General features: G+C 41.8%; 1 protein-coding gene across 1 annotated transcript; it reads right to left on the reverse strand.

Moving 5' to 3' along the window:
* Window positions 1–493: 493 nt before the first annotated feature.
* On the reverse strand, window positions 494–20,665 carry LOC120848871 (TNF receptor-associated factor 6-A-like). Its single transcript, XM_040220911.1, has 8 exons — window positions 20,534–20,665; window positions 19,227–19,385; window positions 12,220–12,377; window positions 10,441–10,597; window positions 8,540–8,614; window positions 3,038–3,112; window positions 2,275–2,343; window positions 494–676 (listed from the first exon to the last, which is right to left on the reverse strand). Exons 1-8 carry the CDS (start codon window positions 20,663–20,665, stop codon window positions 584–586), a joined length of 918 nt encoding a protein of 305 aa, XP_040076845.1. The 3' UTR covers window positions 494–583.
* Window positions 20,666–21,578: the final 913 nt, after the last annotated feature.

Below are 21,578 nucleotides of genomic sequence, written 5' to 3' on the forward strand. Positions count from 1 at the left end.
CTCTTGTATACCGTAGTTAGTGCCTTGCGTAAGAACTATAGTACATTGTCGCAATCAGTTCTACCGTTCTCCTTGGTTTTTTGCACCATCTGAACAGGCCAAAGCTGGCATGCTCCTTGATTTCTTGAATTTAATATTAAATCGCCAACTTATGTGCGGACGAAATTAGCGTCCGCTCCGACCACTAGCCAGGTCGTCCAGCTTGCAGTGTGGTCATGGTGGTTCTGAGCGTCCTCTCCCGTCGTATTTCATACCTTTGGCCGTGGTCCGTGCTAGCTGGTGCCAAAAAGTCAACGGCATGTGTTTTCCGCGTGAACCAGGAGGCCCGTCAGCGTGAAGTATCTTAATTCACCACAAAGCTGCTACTTTCGCGTGAGCGCATCAAAAGACAGATTGAAACACTGAGGGCTCTTGACAACTTTATTTCGTCAAACGTTTTGCTGCCAGAAAAAAAAAAAACAATTGTGGTGCCTCTAAAAAAAATCGAACCATCGCTAGATATTTCGAGAACTTTACACTACCCTTCTTATCGACAATTTTCCTTACACAACATTGCACAGTGCATTTTCTTTTCAGTTTGCGATCATTGACTGGTTCCCACCGAATGCGAATTACGAAGTTTTTCTACGAGGGCGGTGAGCGGCCGTTCCAGGTTCTCGATTCTTTCTTGCAGCCCCTTCAAACAAATTGACAAATGTGAATCATCAGTACCACGCACTTATACTCTCAGAACAGAACGTAAGGGCTCATGTGAGCTAGTGAATACTGAACATTTTGAGGCAACCCGAGCCTTAGGAAAGACGAAAGTTGTCACCGAGAAAAAGATAAATGCTATAGAAATGCTATTTCTCGAAAAGCTGGACCAATCGCTACTGCTGCGAAAAGTGCACACCGAACAGAGAGAAAGTTTATGTCGTATTGGTGTCTACCAAATTGCCTTTTCAGGAAAATGAATAACGTTCGGTTGTGAAAGGTTATCATTACCTTGAAGTAATAAAACTTTTATCAGTAAATTTAAAATTATTTATTGAATTAGAAACTTTATGGGCACCATCAGAAACAACTAGCGGCTAACTCTATAGAGCGAAAAACGACACGAATTTCGCCGGGCCGCGTTCGCTCGCATATGGTTCGGAATAGTTTCTGTCACGTCGCGCGCTAAGCGAACGCTCCACCAGGCGAAGTTTGTTGGTTCTTTGCCGCATAATCGCTCCAGGACAATATGGTATGCAAATTATTTTACGGCGTTTGGAAAAACACTCAATTTGGAAGAGCTTAAATGGTTTTTTTTTTTTATATTTTTATTAAGACACTTGGACAGCGGTCTTGGTCCGCCATGGCCAAAGCGCGCAACCAACCTGTCTCGAAACGTATTCTTCCAATGGTGCAGGTGAACCCAAGGATCAAAGCGTATTCTTTTCTTGTCATTTGAACAGCACAGCGTTTTAGTTCGCCGACTCGCACCACACTTCTCTCTCTACGAGAGAGATAGACGATACGGTAGTCGCGCGCTTGTGTCACGGGTAGCAGAACCTCATCCGCGAACATGCACTCCGACAGAAAACCTAAACCCAGAATACGTTCAAACTGAGTAAAGCCCACTGATTTCGTGGTTTTCGAAGATGCAAGGAAAGAATATAAATCAAACCATTACGTGAAATTTAGTATTTAAGTAGTTTCTTACTGGAACGTTATCAAGAATTTAATTATACCAGACGTGCGTAGGTTCTTTCTATATATGCCTCTCGGCAAACACCTATGTGAAAAAACGCTTTCAGTGCAATGCGTACTTTTCGCGGATGCAATTTGGCCAACGGCTCGCGAAACACCTCGTATACGGGTGCACTAGATACACCACTAACCACCTATACAAGGAACAGAACAAAACAAAAATCATGAGCCATTCCACTCTGTGAAGATGGGTGACCAGCGATGCTGTTTAGCACACGATACAGACGAGGCACAGAATTTCGAACAAAGGTACAAACACATTTATTCTCTTGATCGGTGGTCATTGTGACGAAATGTACGCACACCCACGTCGAGGACCGTCGCCGCCCCGAGGTGCCGGAGAAAAATAGACACGCGCGACGGGACCGCCACCAGGCGGAAGGAAAGGAAACTAGGCTCGCAAGAGTTCGTTACGACGACAAAGAGATGCCGATACGAGCTCTAAGAGTTTTTGTTGACGCACACAAGACTTCCGCGGGAGCCTAACCATAAAGAGCTTGGCTCTCAAAAAAAAAAAAAAAAAAACAGAAAGCGTATACTTACGAGGATAACTTGATTAAGAAGTCCATTGTGGGGGTCCTTTTCATGTTTCAGCATCTCTTTCCTTGGGGCCTTAAAACGGTTGTTGAAAATAGCTTGGAATATGAGCAATATCTAGTGGTTACGCATTAGCAATATAAAAATCGCAAAGAATAGGAAAATAAACTTTGTCCTTGAAAAACTTTCCGGAGAACAACTATACCATCCTATTTTTTCATACACACCCAGCTTAACAGAGTCAGTTGGTTTCCCTAGACATAGTATTTAAAGCGTGCGTGAGTTAAGAAGAAACTCTGTCAAGCCACAACAGTCTGCTTTTTTTTTCTCCCTCCCCCTCTCCCCTGGGGAGAAACAATAAAGTTCAAGTTGAAGTTGAATTTATTTGCAAGCCATAAGATGCTTGTCCTTTATTATTGGTAGGCGCTTTGCCCCATTTGACCCGACAACTAATCTATGCTATATGCTTCGTTAACTACAAACATTTGTGGTGTGCCGACAACCGAAAAACACTATATTTAGCATATACTTTCTCCATAACAAGGCATATTAGTCTAAATTATTTTTACATATTTGTCGGGGTTTAAGGAATGTACGAAAGCTTATCTTCACTCGTATAAACTGAAGGCAAAATGAATGACTAAAAAAGAAATATACTTGTTGGAAATGAATGACAAGAAATATTTGATATATGTATATGCGTGTCTTACTCCACCTGAAGTATTGGCACTATAACACAGGTTTATGTTGCGAAGCACAATATACTTACTTTCTCGTTGCATCCAAACTCTTTAAAAGCACATCCAATCAAAGCGTCTTCGCAGGTTTCAAGGAGCGCGTCTTTCTGCAAGATCATATTTAAGGAGGCTTAGCTATTAGTAGACTTAACAGGCGACATCTTATCTACAGCTTGCCAAAAAAATAAAGTGCCGGGGATTTTTTCACGCAAAAATCATTCGCCGAACGCCCAGTGTCCGGTTAAATAAAATGTAGCGCGAGCGGTCTGTACCAGGCTCCAGCTTCTGAACTAACCATTATCTTAATCAAAAGTTAAGTGATTTTCTGAAACTTTCAATGGGAAAACTGTGCTTATTCTCCGTAGTTTTCGCCATTCAGGTTCGTGTATTCGCTAAATCGCAAATATTTGGTTGTGCTTCTCGAGCAATACGTGGACAGGAAGGGCTACACGACGTTTCGGGCGGACGCCCCTTTTGAAGGGCGTCCGCCCGAAACGTCGTGTTTACCCTCCTGTCCACGTATTTTTTCGAGTAGCACAAGCATATATTTGCGATTTTGTATATAAGCTCATAGTGCTCTGGAGCGCCCCTATTTTCTTGCATACTTCCATGTATTCGTAGGCGTTTTCGGCCACCATTTTACGGTTGTAATTATACTTTTTTTTAACTTAGGCGTCTGTTCCGGATGCCCGCGCTACATTTGGACGGGAAGATGCACCACTTCGTATATTTGCAATTATTTTCAAACAGGCCATATTGTACATTTTTTCTATCGAACATTCTGCGAACACGGGCGCAAAGAAGTATGTCAGCTCTTCAACATATGGTATATATCTATAGTGTGAAGGATATGAAACATTTTCGGGGACACCCTTCATAATATTACCATTATTTGCAAGACGCGAGGAGCTGCCACTCTCGTTTTTTAAATACTTTGGAATTTAAAAACCCGAGTGCCAGCCTGGCGTCTTGCTCAGTAGATGCCCGGTTACTGCCGTGGAGTCACAACACATAATCAAGCAGACGCTCAACGACACGCTCTTCTCCTATAGAAGAAATAGCTACATGAAAAGTATGGATAGCTTGCTCGGTTAGCACGTTCTACAGCACGTGCTGAACAAGCAAGCTATTCAGGCTCTGAGCGTTTCTGCCGAGCAATTCAATATTTGTTTTTCTTTTTATTTATTTTTTTACTTCGGAGCGCCTCCTGGATAGAGCCGTTCACGAGGAGTTCGCGACACGGCGTGAGTTTAATCTTCTCCGTTCTTTTATGTCTCGCTCCCGAAGTTGTGATACTGGAGTTGCCGCGGCACCCAAAACGGCGGTGAGGCGATCGAATCTAGCTCGACGCTGCATCATATCCTGTATTGTTAATTATTCATTATTGTTATTGTTACTGTTATTGTTGTTTTTGTTATTGCTATTGTTATTACAAGGCTATATGCTTAATGCTTTTATTATGAGTTGTGATATTCCGTAAGAACAAAAAACCGCCATTGTAAGGCCCTTGTTCAAAGGTGGAGCAGCAAATCAGATTAAAGACTACCGCCAGATTTCTGTGTTACCGATTCTTGCTTAAATTCTCAAAAAACGTAATTTTCATGTTATGTCGTCATTTGTGGACGTTTTTAACGTAATTTCAACCAGGCTGTTTTTTTGTTTTTTTTTTAGGGGAGTGGAACACACCCATTGCTCCTGTACTTTGCAGATTTGCTACTTTCCGGTTTCGAGAGACAATTTGTTAGCTGCGCTGTCTTTTAGATGTATCGAAAGCATTTGATTCCATTAGCCATTCACTCCTACTAAAGAAGTTATATTGTTTTGAGTTTTGTGGTCTGTTTTTTCTTTTTTTTATTTATTTCAAGCTACCTTACAAAATCGCTCACAACGTGTTATTGCAGCAGAGTCGCGAGGCCCACGAAAAACGCTGAGAGCAATGGTGCCTCCACATCGGTTTAATTTGTTGGTTAATGATATTCATACATTTATTTCTGAAGCAGAACTCTATTAATATGCAGACGATACTGTCATTGTCACGCGTCATATTAATTACGAAGATGCTGCCCGATCAATGCAATGCACTGAGACGGTCATGAAATCGTTTCAACAAAATCTTAGCGCCATTGATGTAAATAAGATAAAAATATTTTTCCTCTTAAATACGTGCGACTGAATTTCTTCCTTATCTTAGATCACTCAAAATGCGTATCTTGCAAACGTCTTGCTTTTTTATATCTTGAAAGTTTAAAATACCTTGACATTGTTTTTGACTGTAGTTTAACCTGGAGTATTCAACTGATATCTCTTTGTGCAAAACTGAGCAGTGCCTGTTGCCTGTTATAACAGACCACTTATGCCTTTTCAGTACGTAATTTAATCATTCATGCGCTTGCATACAGTGTATTAACATACAAGGTTACGGTGTTTGGACAATGTTCCAGCTACTGGCATGTCGAGATGGATTGTATTTAAAAAAAATATATATACTGAAAATGATTTCGATGGAATGCTAATTTCTGGCGGTTCTGTCTTGTTTAACTATTTAATATTGCCACGTCCTCTGAGCACTATTTATTCAAACCGTTGTCCTACGCCACTTTTGGTCAGTGATTTAAACACCAAAGACCCTTCACTTCGAACGCTCCGTTTTCAATATACTTTCAAATATTCCTTTGTCCGGACTTAAAGCGGCAGCCCACACGCGAATATTATGTACGAGATGTCGTCAATAATTTGCGTTCTAAAATTCTGCAGGCTAACTGGCTGAGACTGCGTTCATTGTTGGGATAACTCTGAACATAAGCCTTCGCGAGGGCGACCACGTTTGGCCTTGGAGGAGCTGCTATTTTCGTATACTACTCTCTTTTCTTTCTCTCCCTAAGCTGAAAGCGTGGAACAGGCTATGCAGTCGTCGGACCGATGAACCGGAGGCTTTTTTATGCTTTGACTTTGAGTCCGCTATCTGGGCGCGGGTAATGGCAGGAGCGTGATCATGTGGCAAAGGTTTCACGGGTGACGTAGTACTATAGTAGCTCTTTCCGATTCGGGAATGTCTGATTCCCGGCCTAGTTTCTTGTGTGCTGTGCTGCGACCAGCGAGGCTGCCAGAGATTTCGTCCGTGACAACGTATTCGAGTGTACCAAGGCTTCCAGTGTTTAAAAAGTCCAACGTACATCGGCAACAAGCGATTTCTTCAAAAAAGCCTAAGGAATTCATGTGTGTGCGTTTATTATTCGGTTTGGCAAATTACTTCTTCTGCCACATTGTGTTGAATCTTCACAAACCCCTTTCTTTCCGTGTTTGTGTTTGTGTGGTTCTGCAGTGCCCGTGTCAACATCTATCTGGGATTGCATATTTCAAGTCCGATATTTTCATCGTAAGTGCGCTGCAACCTACTCCTTTGCAGCAATCGACCGTTCCGTTCCTGATTACGTCTAAAATTAGGCAGTGTCTATTTTCTAGCAGCCGGGAGAATAATTTCCCCGAAATTCTATCGGCAGTCGCCTGCCATTAGCTGTCTACAACCATGTGATAACTCCAGGTGACTGTCTTATTCTCCCGGCGTTTTGTGAGCACGCGTTTCATGAACACCTTTTCGTTGATACATGTTTCGTCGACACTAACGTTTCATTGTTACTCGTTACGCGAAATACACGCTGTAGGGACATTTCGTCGTGCGTGTCTCTGAGGCGCGCGCTCACCGACCCAGCCCACCCGTTCACGTCGCTTCGTGGCGACAGTATGCGGCGGCTCATTAAAAAAAATGTTCACCCTACCTGTGATACCCGTACATATCACCTCGCGCATATAGCCTGAAACGGCTCATTACAAAAAAAAGAGAGAGAGATGTTTATAGAGGAAAGCTAACCTGAGCTGTCGATGACACGTCGTTCAAAGTGATTATATCGCCAATGAGTGACGACTGCCGGCACGATTTCGGGTAAATAATTCTGCCGGCTGCTGAGACAATAGACACTACCTAAGAATCACCCCGGTTCTTGTTTGCTCAGTAATCTTCTCAGTTGTGTAACAGCTTCGTTGTACATCTTCACATATCACAGATTGCTTGCACGTTTGTACTTGTTTACGGAATTGTCTGTCTAATAAACTTATAGGAGATTTGAAAACAATCCGTTGTGTCTGTTTACCGGCCTTTTTGCAACCACCTGGGCGCGAACATTTTTTACAAGTTTCCTTGAGGTGGGTGCACAAAGAGGTGTAATGGTACATCATTGAATGAGGTGTATACATGCTCCATATGAGCGGGGTGGGTGTAAAAACGGTGTAATAGAAAACCCTGTTGGCGGGTGTATCTCTGTTCCCTATGAGCGAGGTGGGTGTAAACAACGGATGTGGGGATTCCTCTGGTCTCCCTTCCCCGATGGCTGCGATAACGGCCGCGGGTCGGAACGCTCGGCCTTCTTCGCCGTGAGCTCCGACCTGTTCGTGAGACGGAGGGCCGCCTGGCTTGGGGGGCTCTCCTCTCACTCTCTCCCGGGGGGACCTCTTTCCGTTTCCCCGCTCGGATGCGAATCACTGCCGACAAGCGAGGAGGTTTCGCCTCTTGTTTTCCCGCTTTCGGGAAAGGGACTCGTCCGGGTGACCGCGAGAGAGATAGGACGTGTGTCGGCGACTTCTCCGATGCTTCCCCGGTCTTGGCTCTCCGGAACCCCGCGTCTGGCCAGGTAAGGACCTTTTCTTACCTTGCCGGCGCGGGGGGCATTTTGGATGGGGACATAGTAGTTCATATTAAGAGTGTTCTAATAAATGCTCTTGGACTCTGTCCTTACTCTGGTACGTGTGTCTTCTCTTCCGCTATATTCGAGAGAGTGAGACAAGGTAGACGATCATTGGCACCGACGGAGGTAATTAATCGAACCGACCCGCGGTAATGTAGCCCTAAACGTTGTCTACATTGCCGCGGAGATGTGGGGACCGCGGGCTACTAGGTTTGACGTCTCCTTTGAGATATCGCCGCTGTTGAGACAACCCTTTGGTTACTCTATCGGTACCTGTGTTGGTAGCTAGCAACATCCCACACGGTGTAATAGCAAACAGTGTTGATGGGTGTAGAGAAGGGAATACTTGTACACCTTAAATTGGGGTGTACCTGCACACCAAAATGACAGTGAGGGTGTAAGAAAGGAGTAATGACACACCCCAGCATGGGGTGTATCTGTGAACCCCCAAATGCTGAAGGTGTATAAAAGGGTGCACACATACACCCCTAAAGAGGGTGTATATATATATACCTCGTTTTGACGTGTACTTCTACACCTTTATGGGTGTAGTATATGTGGCAGCACTTACACCCCCTGTGGGTGTACCCACTACACCCTTTTTTTTAGAGTGAACGATCTGTCCACGATCGAAACGTTGATTTATGAAATGGCGTCTGCCAACTGGAAGTGACTGCAGGTAGAATTTTGGAACAATTATTATCTTTAATGCCGGAAGAATAGACACTTTCTTTTAACATCGTACACCAAGAATCAAGCCAATAGTCCGCTTTGAAATTTAGAACCCATACTCACTTCATCATCGTTTTTCAGTTCCAATTCGCAGTACTCGCAAGCAAGTTTCTTTTTTTCACACTGCTCCCTGTGCTCCTGCAATTAAATATACAGATCAGGTTATCAAGAAGAATATAAAGAATCAACTAGAATCATCAATGTCACCTTGTCTCTAAAACAAAACGAAGAGCTTCTAGCGCTACCAGTTCATTTAATTTCTTGTGTACAAACTTAACTTTAAAATACGGCGGTCAAGGCACCGACTTGTTGTAGAACTAAATATTTTCGTTTTATTTACTTCTTTGTTGCTTTCAAGCAGAGCTACATTGCTGCTACCTTTATGATATCAATACAGACCGACGAACACTGCATTCTTATATAAATGGATGTATCATTTGAAAACGCTATACACAATAGAAACTATAAATATTTCGAGCAAGCAGTTATTATCTTCATATCGTTTTACTTATTTTGAAGTGAGTAATTGATTAGTAAGCCTTATCATTCGATTCTAATAACATAAAATATATTACAACGAATGACGCCTCTACATTAAAAGCTTTTTTTACCGACAGTGTTTGTTTTTTTGGAGAGCAATCACTCGCTAAAATTGATTCGAGACTATAATGTGTCAACATTGCATTACGTCATCATTGACTAGGCTGTAAGAAAAGATAGGTTGCTCGGCCTTACTACAACAATAAATGGGAAACGAAAATATTTTTTCAGGTGTATGAAGTATCCGTGGTTAATATTTTAGACTCAAGCGCGAGTGTAACAAGTTAGAGACAATAATTAAATATACCACCATCCTTCACACTTCAGCTGAATTTTTTTTTTAAATATATATTTTAGCTTTTAAATGTAAAGCGTTGTCTTTTGTATAGCTTACGCCGCAACATAAAAACATTTAAAGAAAGCCAAAAATTACAATAAGTACCACTTCCTGAACTCAAATGAAACCACCGAACCATGTTGTGTTATGACAGATTTTTGTCTGTATTTCCTACCGTGATCTCACTCTTCTTTTTGACGCATTGTAGAAATTGTGGTGTCTAGAATCAGCGACCACACAATTAATAAACCCCACTGATATCGCCTTCACTTTAGAATCGTAAAAGTTTAAACAAAGATGTACGTTAAAAAACATATATCAAAAATATGTAAACATACATTAAGATCTATTTGAAGTATATACCTTTCCAAAAAATCGACTTCTGCGCGCTGCCATCTTTGTCTGCTGGGCTGTGGAACGCCTTCTGAGCATGCGCTGTTGGTCTGGTGTGTGGTATATCGGACGCTGAGCGTGCGTCCACAGCTCAGTGACTCAGCATTTTTCGCCCGTGTGATGAGCGATGGAAAGATCTATAGATAGTTATCTGGTTATTAGCAGACCTTTTTTGTATTTTGCATTAGCACGTTTTCGGTACAAACCACGTGACTATTACAATCAGTACGAAAACCTACCACGCACAACTATGCGGTACATGGAACGCGCCTTCGACTGGAGTGCTTCCCGCGTCCTAAAAAGTACTCCGTCCACTTCCGCCTGATGACGTCACAGAAGTGTCATGTTGTCGCCGGGCGCGATCCTGGCGGTGTCACAGCAGCGCTTGAGAACATGGCAGACGACTGTTCTGCTGCAGGTTGCTTTCCAGCTTGGCTGTGGCACGGAAGCTTTAGCAGCCAAGAGTTGAATCACCACGAAGCCAGCGACACTCGCCTTCACCCGTACTTTTTCCGTGAATCACCAAACGCCAGCATCGGGACATCCAATAACAAGACAATTTGACTTTTGTGACGTCATTTGTTACTTCTTCGGGAGCGCTTTGGATGTCAGGACAGGATAGGACTCTAGACACACCAGTCCAAGACGCTTTCCAAGGTACCGCAGTACAACCACTCATGAGTTTATTCCTCACCTTTTCTAAAGAGTAGGCGTACAATCCTTCACAGTTCTCGCAGTACACAAGACGCATTTGACACTCGAAGGCATGCTTGAACTTCTCCTTCCGTAGTACCTCACCCTCACAGTGGTCGCAGACCACTGGTTTCTCGAGGCATTCCTGGTCATGATCATTCATATGGTGATAAAAGTATAGAATATGCTAAGTACTACGTGCACTATTTTTCCATACATGCCGGAGTAGGGTAAGAAACTATACATATAATATCGCCTAATTAATGGCAAAGCCGTCTAGACTGTATTTGTCTTTACTAGCTTAGTTTATCATCACGCGCCTTGTATTCGTCTTTGGAACTTACAGCCAATAGCTGTTGTCTAATTATTTTTATAGTGTCTTTTTTTTCGTTTACTCGTATGCAACGAGGCATTTTTTTTGGTAAAGTAATGTAATGTATTCAGTAGTAATAGAATCGATCACAAGATGGTTTGACACGAAACCAAGCTCGTTCAGTTTTTAATGTTTTCTTCTTTGGTTGTCTTCTTCAAACATAGGTATTTTCGCTAGTGGGCTGGTATACATTTTTTATGCGCACGAAAAACAGGGAACAAATTACAAGATAGAAATAGTATCAGCGAATATATTTTGACCAATTATCGTTCTATTCGAGATAAGATATCAAACTATACCCATCAACAGTGCTCTCCGAAATGCAAACGTCTTTAAGACTAGGTATACATATACGGGAAAATAAAAGATCGCTTTTGATTAAAAATGCCGTCAACAAGTTCCACTCAGCGCTAATGTCGATATAAGCAAAATATTAATGTTGAACAAGTCAGTATCACGAACTAAGAACTGTAGGTATACTCCAAATAAAATGAATGTATGTCCCACACCTGGACAATATGCAGTGTGCTTAATTTTATTTCCATCTATTTTCTGTGAAAAGGGGGTGAGAGTCGCATGGCTGCCGTATCAGCACATATTTCTCGTGCTCGACGAACATTATTTGACGGAATACAATTCACTGTAAGTCGGCCACTTAATTTACATCTGCTGATTATATTTTTCAATGTTGTTTCAATGGGGCGCACGGCAATCGCGCTATTGTTGGCAATTACTATTAAAGGCTACACCAATTGAAAAAGTTTGCTAACAGGCAATGGCTTCTGGAGTCAATACTCTGATTAGTTGTCGCGACCTCTCGCCCGATTTTAAAATCGCGCCTAAAAAGAGCGCCCGAAGCTCTGCTCACACTGACGCTTAAAAGAGTCACGTAGTCATCTCACTTACGTTGTCAGTGGGGTTATTCTTTTTTGACCTGTACCAGCCTGCACCGCTGCAGAAAAGTGCGAGTTAATGTACTTCCTTTGTTTTGAGATAGGCTGCACCCTTAAACTGAATACGACGGTCTGCTCAAAGTGCAGCTGGCGCAGGTAAATCGAACGAGGCCACTCTCTCAGTGGCGTGTCTTTGAAGAAGGGGCAGACAACACACTGTTGAAATACTAAGAACCTGACTCATGACTACGTCACTCGTCTGAGCGCCATTGTAAGCTAAGCATCGGGCGCTTTTTCTTTTTTTGGTGCAATTTTGAACCAGTTTTTGTTTTTTGTCTTTTCTTCTTAGTATTATTGGAATCTTTTCTTCGTCAAAACATAAATGAAAGAGAAATAAAAAAAATTTAAAAAAACTCAGGGCTCAAGAGATACTGTGGGTATTATTTTAAGAAACAGCAGCGCAAGAGAGACAGCAAGTAATGCAACTCTTTCCGCGTCTTAAAAACAACTTACGCTGAGTTCATCATAAGACATTGCACTTTTGCAGGCGTCACAAAGAACTACTCGCTTCTGGCACTCCACCTCTTGATGATTTTGTATTTTTTCATTGAGAACGTTGGCACCGCAGTCGGAACACTTCCTTTCGATCTTCGGACACTCAGACTTGTGTTTCTGAAAAAAGGGATACACTTGTGCGTACAATGGTGATGATAATTAAAAATAACAAATAAAAACCAGCGTAGGTCGCAAACTGAAAACAGACAAAAATATAATCATAGCGCTTTTGTTTACCACAAAAAATACCTTCTGTTTCTTCTAATACTTTCAAAACTCCCTATAAATAGGGTGGTAAAAAAAAAATGAGTCAGAAAGAAACTGACTTGCGGACATCGAGGTTGCAAGAGACACACAAATGAGCCAAATAATTACGTAATATTTACCTATTACTGTTCTCATTAATAAAAATAAAGAAAGCTTAAATTATGAACTTGCTGAGCGTCGTCAAAACCCCCTAAATAAGTTACTGTTAGCAAGACTTGAAGCAGGTGAGAAGCGCGGGAAAATGCTAAAGGTACCATTGTTGTAGCCAACGGAAGGCTGGAAAAGCGAAAACTTGGATTATTATCTGATCTACTGCGTTTTCGCATCCCCAGCCTTCCGCCTGCTGCCCTAGCGGAAAGGTCAGTGCACTCCCCCGCTTCAACCGGCTTCAAATCTTCCTAAATGAATGAATTTATTTGAAACATGTGTATATTTTGACTAATTTTAATGCTAATTAATTTTCATGTAAATATTTTGGTAAATAAGTAGCGGGTTTTTGCAATAATCCTGACGTCCGCCCTGGGTGACTGTTTGTTCCCTCAGATAGTTTCTTTCTTTTCCATACCACCCTATTTTAATAAAAATCTCAAAATATTCGCACAAACACCTGTAATGAAAATAGAATGAACGCGCAAGGATATCAACAGATATTTAAACATGCCGTTTATCGTACAAAGGAAAACTTGGATTCCTGTGAGGTGTTGTGCGATGCAGAGGGTAAGCTCGTCTAGTTCTTGCACAGGGGTCGCGGTGATGTCAGAATGTCGAGCTCTTATCGGCTGATTGAAAATAATAGTGCGAAGACCTCGAGGCATCTAGCATTGAAGTCTACCCACTAACCTTTCAATCAAGGCAGTTAAGTATTTAGGAGTCATGCTTATTAATTAAGGTGTTTTCTTTTGGTTAGGAAAGTTTATCTTTCCAGAGTTGCGTCGGCATTGTGTTTTTTTAGCTTTCTACGTTTGGGTCGGCGGGGCCAGAGCGGCCGCGACGCGGGAGCGGTCCCCCCGCCGGTCGTTAAGAAGCGTCTCGGGTTTCGGGGGTCTGCTCGGACCGGGACCGAAAGAGAACGCGCTGGAAGATGCTTGTGGCTTATAACCGAATGTGCGTGTATGCAGAGGGTTTTGCCGCTTTGTGTAAAATTGTCCTTTTTGCCCGATGCAATAACTTAGCGGTTGGCGCCAGTCAGGCTGGAAAAATTGCAGAGAACAACTCTACGAGGAATTTAGGTTTGACGGTTGGGGCGTCAGGATGACAGCTCGCCGACCATTGGAGAACAGTGTACCACGTGTGAGTGGCGGAGTTTGAAGAGATTGGTCGGTTCCTGAGGGGAAAGGAGGCCCCTACGGGCCTACAAAAAGAGCGCGGAGAGGATTTTGAGGGATTCGGACTTTGGATTTGATGGAGAGAAATTGGGGACGGGGGTCAAGACTTTAGACGAAGCAGGATGGTTTCCCAAGTTGGGACTTGTAACTAGAGTGTAAATAAATGCACATAGTTCTATTCAAGCAGTGAGTCGACCCGTCACTTAGCGACGTTCGTGCCACCACGCTCCAGACCATCGAAGCGGAACCTGCCTCCCACACCACCGGGAGGAACAACTTTAACTAAGGCCAATCAGAACTGGGCGTCGTGCTGACGTCACCGCAACCCTTGCGCAAGATGCAAACGACTTGCTCTCCCTATAGTCATGAGCCAGAGGGCGGCCGGCAACTGGTGAATGCCACTGATGAATCCTAAATTTAGGTGACTTCTTTTTTATAAAGACATTTACACGATGACTTATTACTCGAAACCCCAAACAACGGGTTCACAACATTTTGTTATGTGTTGTGGCTGACACTATACATTTTTACAGTGCATTTTACATTTTTTCAGTGCATTCGTTGTGGCTTACACTATTGTATTATATCCCGTGAGGGGTTTCAAGTAATTCTAGATGTAAACGATCAGGTAAAAGTAGTACAAAAAGAAGTACGTTTGTGGATTTGTCTTTACGTATACAGGTGGAGAAACATTTCGTTACTACATGCTTATATCAGTCTCATTTTGCAAACGCTATGCAATGTAGAATTTTGTAATTTTAGCCAGCAAGAATTTATTATTTATGGAAGTAGAAAATGGTTTGTATGCGTATAAGCTATTAGCAAGCATTTTTATTAGAAGCTAATCGCTTATAAAATATGTTGCAATGCGTTGAAATCTTCCTGTATCAACAGGGCGTGCTTTTGCAGAACGACCCCTTGCCTAACTTTATTAGACTATAATTTCTCAATATTGCATTAATCCTCCGTGAGAAAATATTGGTGCTCGTTTTTACTAGAAGTAGGTGCGAGAATTAAAAGTGAACTATCGAGAAACATGATATTATTACTCAAGCGCGAATCTAAAATGTTACAAACTAAAATCATCACAATTCCGTCAGCTTTTCTGCTGCTTTAGAAATTCACTTTAAAACGAAATCTCTCAAGATTCTGATATTAAGCCTTGTTTTTATTTTGGTACATGCCGAAACATAAAACCAATAGTAAAGATAAACAACAATTTAAAATCTACTCCACCGTCTGACCTCAAATGTAACCACCCAGCCATTTTGTGCTCTAATAGCCTGGTTTTCTGTATTTCAGTGCTTAAAATCCTAGAGTTATTATAATGCACGCTAGACGTTTAAATGGCCCTCGTGTGTTGTTTTAGAATCAGTATAGAGTTTAAAAGGGGTGTACCTTATTAAATAAAACCAAGAAATATATAAATTTACATTAATTTTAATTTCAACTATATTGATAGTATCTGGCCTTGGGTAACCCTTTTATTTATCTTACATTATCGCGTTCCTGGAACAAGCGACATGACTAGGACTGTGTTTGAAGCAGTACAATAGGTACAACTACGGTGCATATGGAACGCGTCTTCGACTGGTCTGCTCAAAACGTCCTAAAAAGTGGTGTGTCTCAGAAGTGTCATGTTGTCGCCGTACGCGATTCTGGCCGAGAGGTGATGAATGTGGCAGACGCCTGTTCTACTGCCTGCAAATCCCTCTCGAGCTTGACAGGCAACAGAAGTTTTAGCAGCCAGGAGTGGGAACTCCGCGACGACAGCGGCACTTCACTTCGCTCGTACGTTTTGCCGTGACTTCCAGAACCAACCGCAAGGGTCGCGACATCCGATAACATAAAAATTTGTTTTTTGTGACGTCATTTGTTGCCGTTCGGGATCACTAGAATAATTTTACATCACGCACTCTGTAGTCGTCTATAGATCTCATACCAGAACATTGTTACTTTATTATTTGTTGCAAGTGCATTTTGTTTTTACTCATAAACAACACAGTGTTTTGTTTCAGCGATATGTAATGATTAGATGTGAAGTTTATCCCAAAGATATTTAGAAAGAAAGAAACAATCGTTCCAACATGCTAATAGCTTGTATTTTCTGTTTGTTTTATTCATTAAGCATCAGTAGTTTTCTTGGTGACTGGCGTGCATTCACTAGGAAAGTGTAAAAATAAAGTGAACTATAAAAAGATTTAGCAATTTTATCCAGCAATTTCTCTTGATCTTCTCAGTAACCAAAGAGAAGGCATCATTGTACCTATCAGCAGTACTCTTCGAAGTGTAAACTACTTTAAAATTTGGCACTATCTTGAAATATTGAACAGCGTTTTTCATTAACGATTAGTAGTGTGCGAATATTCGTCATTTTCGATTAACGAATCGAATATTACCCTATTCGATTTGTTAATCGAATCGAACAATAATTTTCAAAAGTTCTGAATATTTTTCGAATAATTTCCGAATAGTCGTTACAGTGTCGCGCCGCGAGATTCCCTTCACAGGCGTCTGTAGCGAACCCAGGGTAGTCCTTGTTGTCGGGCTCCGCCGGAGCCAGGTACTGACCAGGACATCAGGAAGATGGACCTCGGAAGCGGGTTACTTTTCGATAGACGTTTCATTTACATTTGTACAGTTGGTTCAAGACCAGAAAATAGAAGACATTTGCTTCTCAAAGTTCGCTCATTTTAAACACTTGGTTTTCCCTAGGTTCCTAGGTAGGGATCCCCACATCGGAGGATAGTCGGCCAATCACAGAAATGTGTCCTGTTCAAACACCGCCCCACATTCCATGATTACGCACACTCAGCCGCCGTTAACACTTCACCGTCGGTCTAGACGTCGCCGAGAGTCTCACCGAAACACCGGCTCGTTGGAATTCACGCAGCTGGTCAAAACACCGTCCGGGGCCGAGACATGACGTGCCGCCTTTCGACAATTCGTGTCTACGCGTTGAATGAAGGCGTCCTGAATCTCCTGATGATCTCATCGCCCCGGATCGTGCCCTGGTGTTTCGGTGGTGAAACCTGAGACGTTGTTTTCCCTCTTCGGAGGCTATATCCAGACTTGTACACGTTAAAGTCTGGATATATCTCGGCGCCCGTCTCGTGCGTTCGCTGGGCAGGCGTGCTTCCGAAGCGATGATGGTGCCAGGCTCGCTGAGTCAGATGATCTTGAACCCGCGGGAGGCGTTCGACGAAAACAAACGGCCCGATGCAGACATTAAGAAATGGTCTGGGGCCCATTCATAACACCGTTCATTACACGTCCCACAGCGCTCCGGTACGCCTGCCATACGTGCCCGCAAGATGGCTTTACGTACCCTCTTCTCCTAGACAATGATTATCATCATCGGCAGCAGCAGCTTCCCTCTAAACGTACGTTGCTGTTGCCTCTATTAGGGACCCGCATGAAAGAGATTCGACAAGAGACGAGACAGGCGACGTCGACCCGCTTCGCTGTCGCTCGTTCAATCGCGCGATGAGGCAAGCCGCGGGGAAGTGGCGTGAGCAAGCGACCAAGGCGATGAGGACGTATTCTAGAAATCCAAACACCGAGCGACGCGACGAGCGACAGTGAGAAATCTCCATCACTCGCTGCTGACTCTCGTCGCTGTCGCTCGTCACGTCTCTCACTAAATCGCTTACATGCGGTTCAGCCTTTAAGGACCGCTTTCACACGAGAATGCTCGTTAACGCTTTCAGAAATCGTGTCGTCGAAACGTTTGGAAACTGATTGCAACGGTACCGCCTCTCTGTATCAGCGAAGTAGAAGTGGCAGAAGCGGGAAGTTGTTCGAGAAGAAAGCGCAGTAGAGTATCGAAGTTATTCGGCCGCTCCCATGCAACCAATTGAAGAAGCCACAACAGCTGCTTGTGTCGAGTCTTTCCCAACACTTTCCATGGTCGTTCCACTTGTTCAGTGGGTGAAAATGTTGCTTTTTGAGGGCGCAAGTGAAACAAGAAAATACGTTTTCCCACACTCTTCCGAGATCGGTGAAAACAAGGTTCCTGGACGTTAAGTACACTGGCACACCAGTCCTTGCCACCTTCCTTGATCCTCGATTCAAGGACATCTGCTACAACAAGGAATGAAAAGAGAATGTAGAGTTTCTACTAAGTACATTGCTTCAGGATGTACCAGGCTCAATCGAACTCTGATTTTATGTTCAACATCCCGGTGAATCGTGATATTATGTTTAACATTCTAATATTTTAGTAGCGTTCGACTGCATTTAATTATATATCGCTAAACTCTACTCATTATTGTCTAGTAACGTCTTTACAATAATTTTAAGAAATATTTTGTAACAATAAAAATAATTTTATAATCTTTTCGCTCTTCTTTAGTAGCTCTCTACTTACTATTCGGAAACTATTAACAAATTATGCGGTTCGTATTCGTATTCGATTCGGTGCCACGATTATTCGATTCGTATTCGATTCGGTTCCAAAAAACACTATACGCACACCCCTATTAACGATGTCGCCCACAACTTATCCTGAGCGCGTAGGTTGACTGTACCAGGTTTTCAGTGTTGATCATGTCAGCATTAAGAATAAACGACATAAATTTTCGCTTCTTTGTTGTTTAGAAAGACCGCTCGGCATGCTATAATAGTGCTTTCAATAAGTTGTTGGTATTCTCCAAATAAAATATGGGTGCCAAACCATTAGAGCGTACTAAGTGCATTATTTGATTTGGAACGCACTTAGAACGATGCGTTACCAGGGGGTCGTCTTCACCAAATAATCACCAGACTCGGTGGACATTAAGCAATGAAATAACCGTCACCGTAAGTTGGTTAATTAACTAAGCTCTGTTGATTAATTTTGAATTGGTTTTATGGGTAACGTTGCAGTTGCAGTATTCACGGGCATTAATATTAGATGCTAGACAAATTAAAAGAATTGGAGAACAGACAATGATTTCTTTAGATATTTATAGATTAGTTTTCACGACTTCTCGTATGATTTAAAAATTGCACCCGAAAAGAGCGCCTGAAGTTCTTTCCATAGTGACGCTTAGAAGAGTGATGTAGTCGTCTCAGTCGAGTTGTCACTATCTCGGAGGCCAGTACTTGGTGGAGGCGCCGGCAACACAGTGTGGATGTAGTGACGATGGGACTAAAATGTATGTTACCCGCCTAAGCGTCATTGTGGGCGGGACATCGGGCGTTCTTTTCGCTCACAATCTTGAACCAGTACTTGCTTTTATCTTTTATGTTTTTCTTGATATTATTGGACATCCTGTGTACGGCATAACGAAGGAATAAAAGTGAACTAGAAAAGTCTAAAATCTTGGGGTCTAAAACACATTCTGAGTAATATTTTAAGAAACAAAGCGCGAGAGAGAAAACAAGCACTTACGCCAAATTGAGTGGAAGTCACTAGACTGTGGCACGCATCACGAAGAACTACTCGCTTCTGGCACTCCTTGTCCAGGTTATCTTGTAGGTTTTCGTTGAGAACTTTGACACCGCAGTCGAAACACTCCCTTTCGATCTTCGGACGCTCATAGTTGTGTACCTGGGACGAAAAATACACTTACGCATAAAATGGTGATGATTATTAACCAAAAGTAAAATCAAGCTTAGATGGCATACAAATAAAATTTCAGTACTTTTGTTTACTGTCAGAAAATAATGTATAAATTATAATGAACCGTCAAGAAAATCAACACATTCACAAACATGTCGTTCATCTCTCAAAAAGATTTCAATTACCTTATACTTTTGCGTCATAGTCATAGGTCAGAGGGAAGGTATATGAAAAATTACCCTGATCAGTCCTATGGTTGGGTGATGTGCATTCTATAAAAACATTTACATGGTTACTTCCCATTACTCAGAGATTCAATTATAGTGTTCGAAACGTTTTGTTCTAATCCTTAGAATTATCTGTGTATTGGTTGCCTGTATGCCAAAACCTTTTCTTAGCACATCACAATAAAATTGACCCGCATTCTTGGTCGTGTACATTATTGCACACGACAAAGACAACTACTAAGACTACAGGTTAATTTGCCATCCAAAGAGTCAGCGAGACTTCGTAGACTGGATCGGTATGTAAGGGGCTACATCTCTTATGTAGAAAAGAACCGTCATTACGAACGGTGAATATTTTAAATGCCCAAAGATAATTCTTTTTTTTATTTCCAGAAGTTACAATTGATTTCAGTATTTGTGCATAAAATACGAGCACTAATTATAATGCCAAATTCAAGTTTTATTATGTATTTGTAGCGGACCACAATAAAACAAGTTACAAGGGTTTATCCTTTCTATTGTCCTAACATGGCTTATTATAATATTTTCTTTCTCTAATGACGGCTGAAAGTTATTAATAAATATTGAAATTACATAGAAAGAAGCCTATGGTCGTCTTCACGTAGAATTGATAGTTGACGTTTTACGTAGCGGGTTTAAAATACAACATAAACCCTCACTCTGCAGTGATATGAGCAACGAAAATCATTTTTGTGACCTTCATTAAAAATACCTAGATCTTTATTAAAAATGCGTTTCTATATTCACTCCTCCCAATATTAAATACACTTCTTAAAATTTGGATTATTTATTTGGTAGCTACACATTTCCAGTGGAGGTAACGCCGTGTTTAATATGTTATTTCAACAAATGAAACTCTTGGCGGCCGGTTTTGGTGGTACTGCCTACCTTTAGCTTACTTTCCAGGACGTTGTTTTTACACGGGGGGCATTTGGACACTTGCGCAATAGGTGGACTGAATCGACTGGTTGAATTCCTTTCAGCAGCAGCCTCCAAAACTGGTGAGTGCTTCCACGACATTCTAGACAGCTGTAAAAACGGCAAAATTACAACAAAAAAAAAATATTTTAAAAGTACCGTTTTGCTTTGGAATACCAATATCAAAACGTATTTTTGAAAATAAAATAAAATAAACATTTTCGCTGACAATAACTGAGTTAGTATAATTTGTTCAAAGTTTATGTTGTGCATCAAAGTTTCATTACAACATCGATGCATACACGTATCAGCGACGCATCCCTTTTCATCAATACTTTTCCTGACCTACGCAATCTTGCGACGTTCGATTGCAAATTTGCGTCGGCAAACTTCTATATATCAGGAACAGCAACGAGCGAGGATAGAAGATTGCACAAATTAAAGTCGGTCTTTCAATTCCGGACCTAAGATTATACCATTGCGCACACCACTGAACTTATGGATTTTAAAAATATTTTATTTATTTTCCAATAAAATGCGCAGCATCAGTGATCTCTACTTTGATTGTGCGCGTAACCTGTTCAGGTAAAATGGGATAGTAATGTTTTCACTAAAGTAGTAGTTTAGTTTATTTTATATGCATGTGTTACTTTTAATCATAGTTAGCTCAAAAATGTAAAGTGGAATTTAATAATTATTTTATATTTTCTCAGACCAAACCTTCCAGAATACCTTGCGGTGGATGGTATATGTGAGGGCAAGTACACAATAATCAGCACTTTACATTTTATACTAAATTATAGGAATGTAGGGGTTTAACAACAACATAATTTTTCCAAATTGTCTCCTTCCTTTTCGATGCACTTTGTCTAGCGCCACTGCCTTGCGTACTCCCTCCAAGAAAAATGTGTCGGTTGGTCGCCCGACCTTTTACGCGGTTCCCACACCGGTGGACGTCCGGCTCGCCCTTCGTACATGCAGATTGTACGGACACTTCTAAACGTCTAGATACACT

The sequence above is a fragment of the Ixodes scapularis genome, unplaced genomic scaffold (genome assembly GCF_016920785.2).
Source record: "Ixodes scapularis isolate PalLabHiFi unplaced genomic scaffold, ASM1692078v2 PGA_scaffold4__175_contigs__length_147842914, whole genome shotgun sequence".
Classification (NCBI taxonomy): domain Eukaryota; kingdom Metazoa; phylum Arthropoda; class Arachnida; order Ixodida; family Ixodidae; genus Ixodes; species Ixodes scapularis.

Bases quoted from the DNA above. Each gene is read 5' to 3' on its own strand.
- LOC120848871 (XM_040220911.1), bottom strand. From the start codon at position 20,665: ATGTCGTGGAAGCACTCACCAGTTTTGGAGGCTGCTGCTGAAAGGAAT. The intron at 19,386-20,533 runs GTAGGCAGTACC...TTTTCGTCCCAG, and splicing joins TCCTGGAAAGTAAGCTAAAG to GTACACAACTATGAGCGTCC. The intron at 10,598-12,219 runs CGTAAGTTGTTT...TCACCATATGAA, and splicing joins ATGTCTTATGATGAACTCAG to TGATCATGACCAGGAATGCC.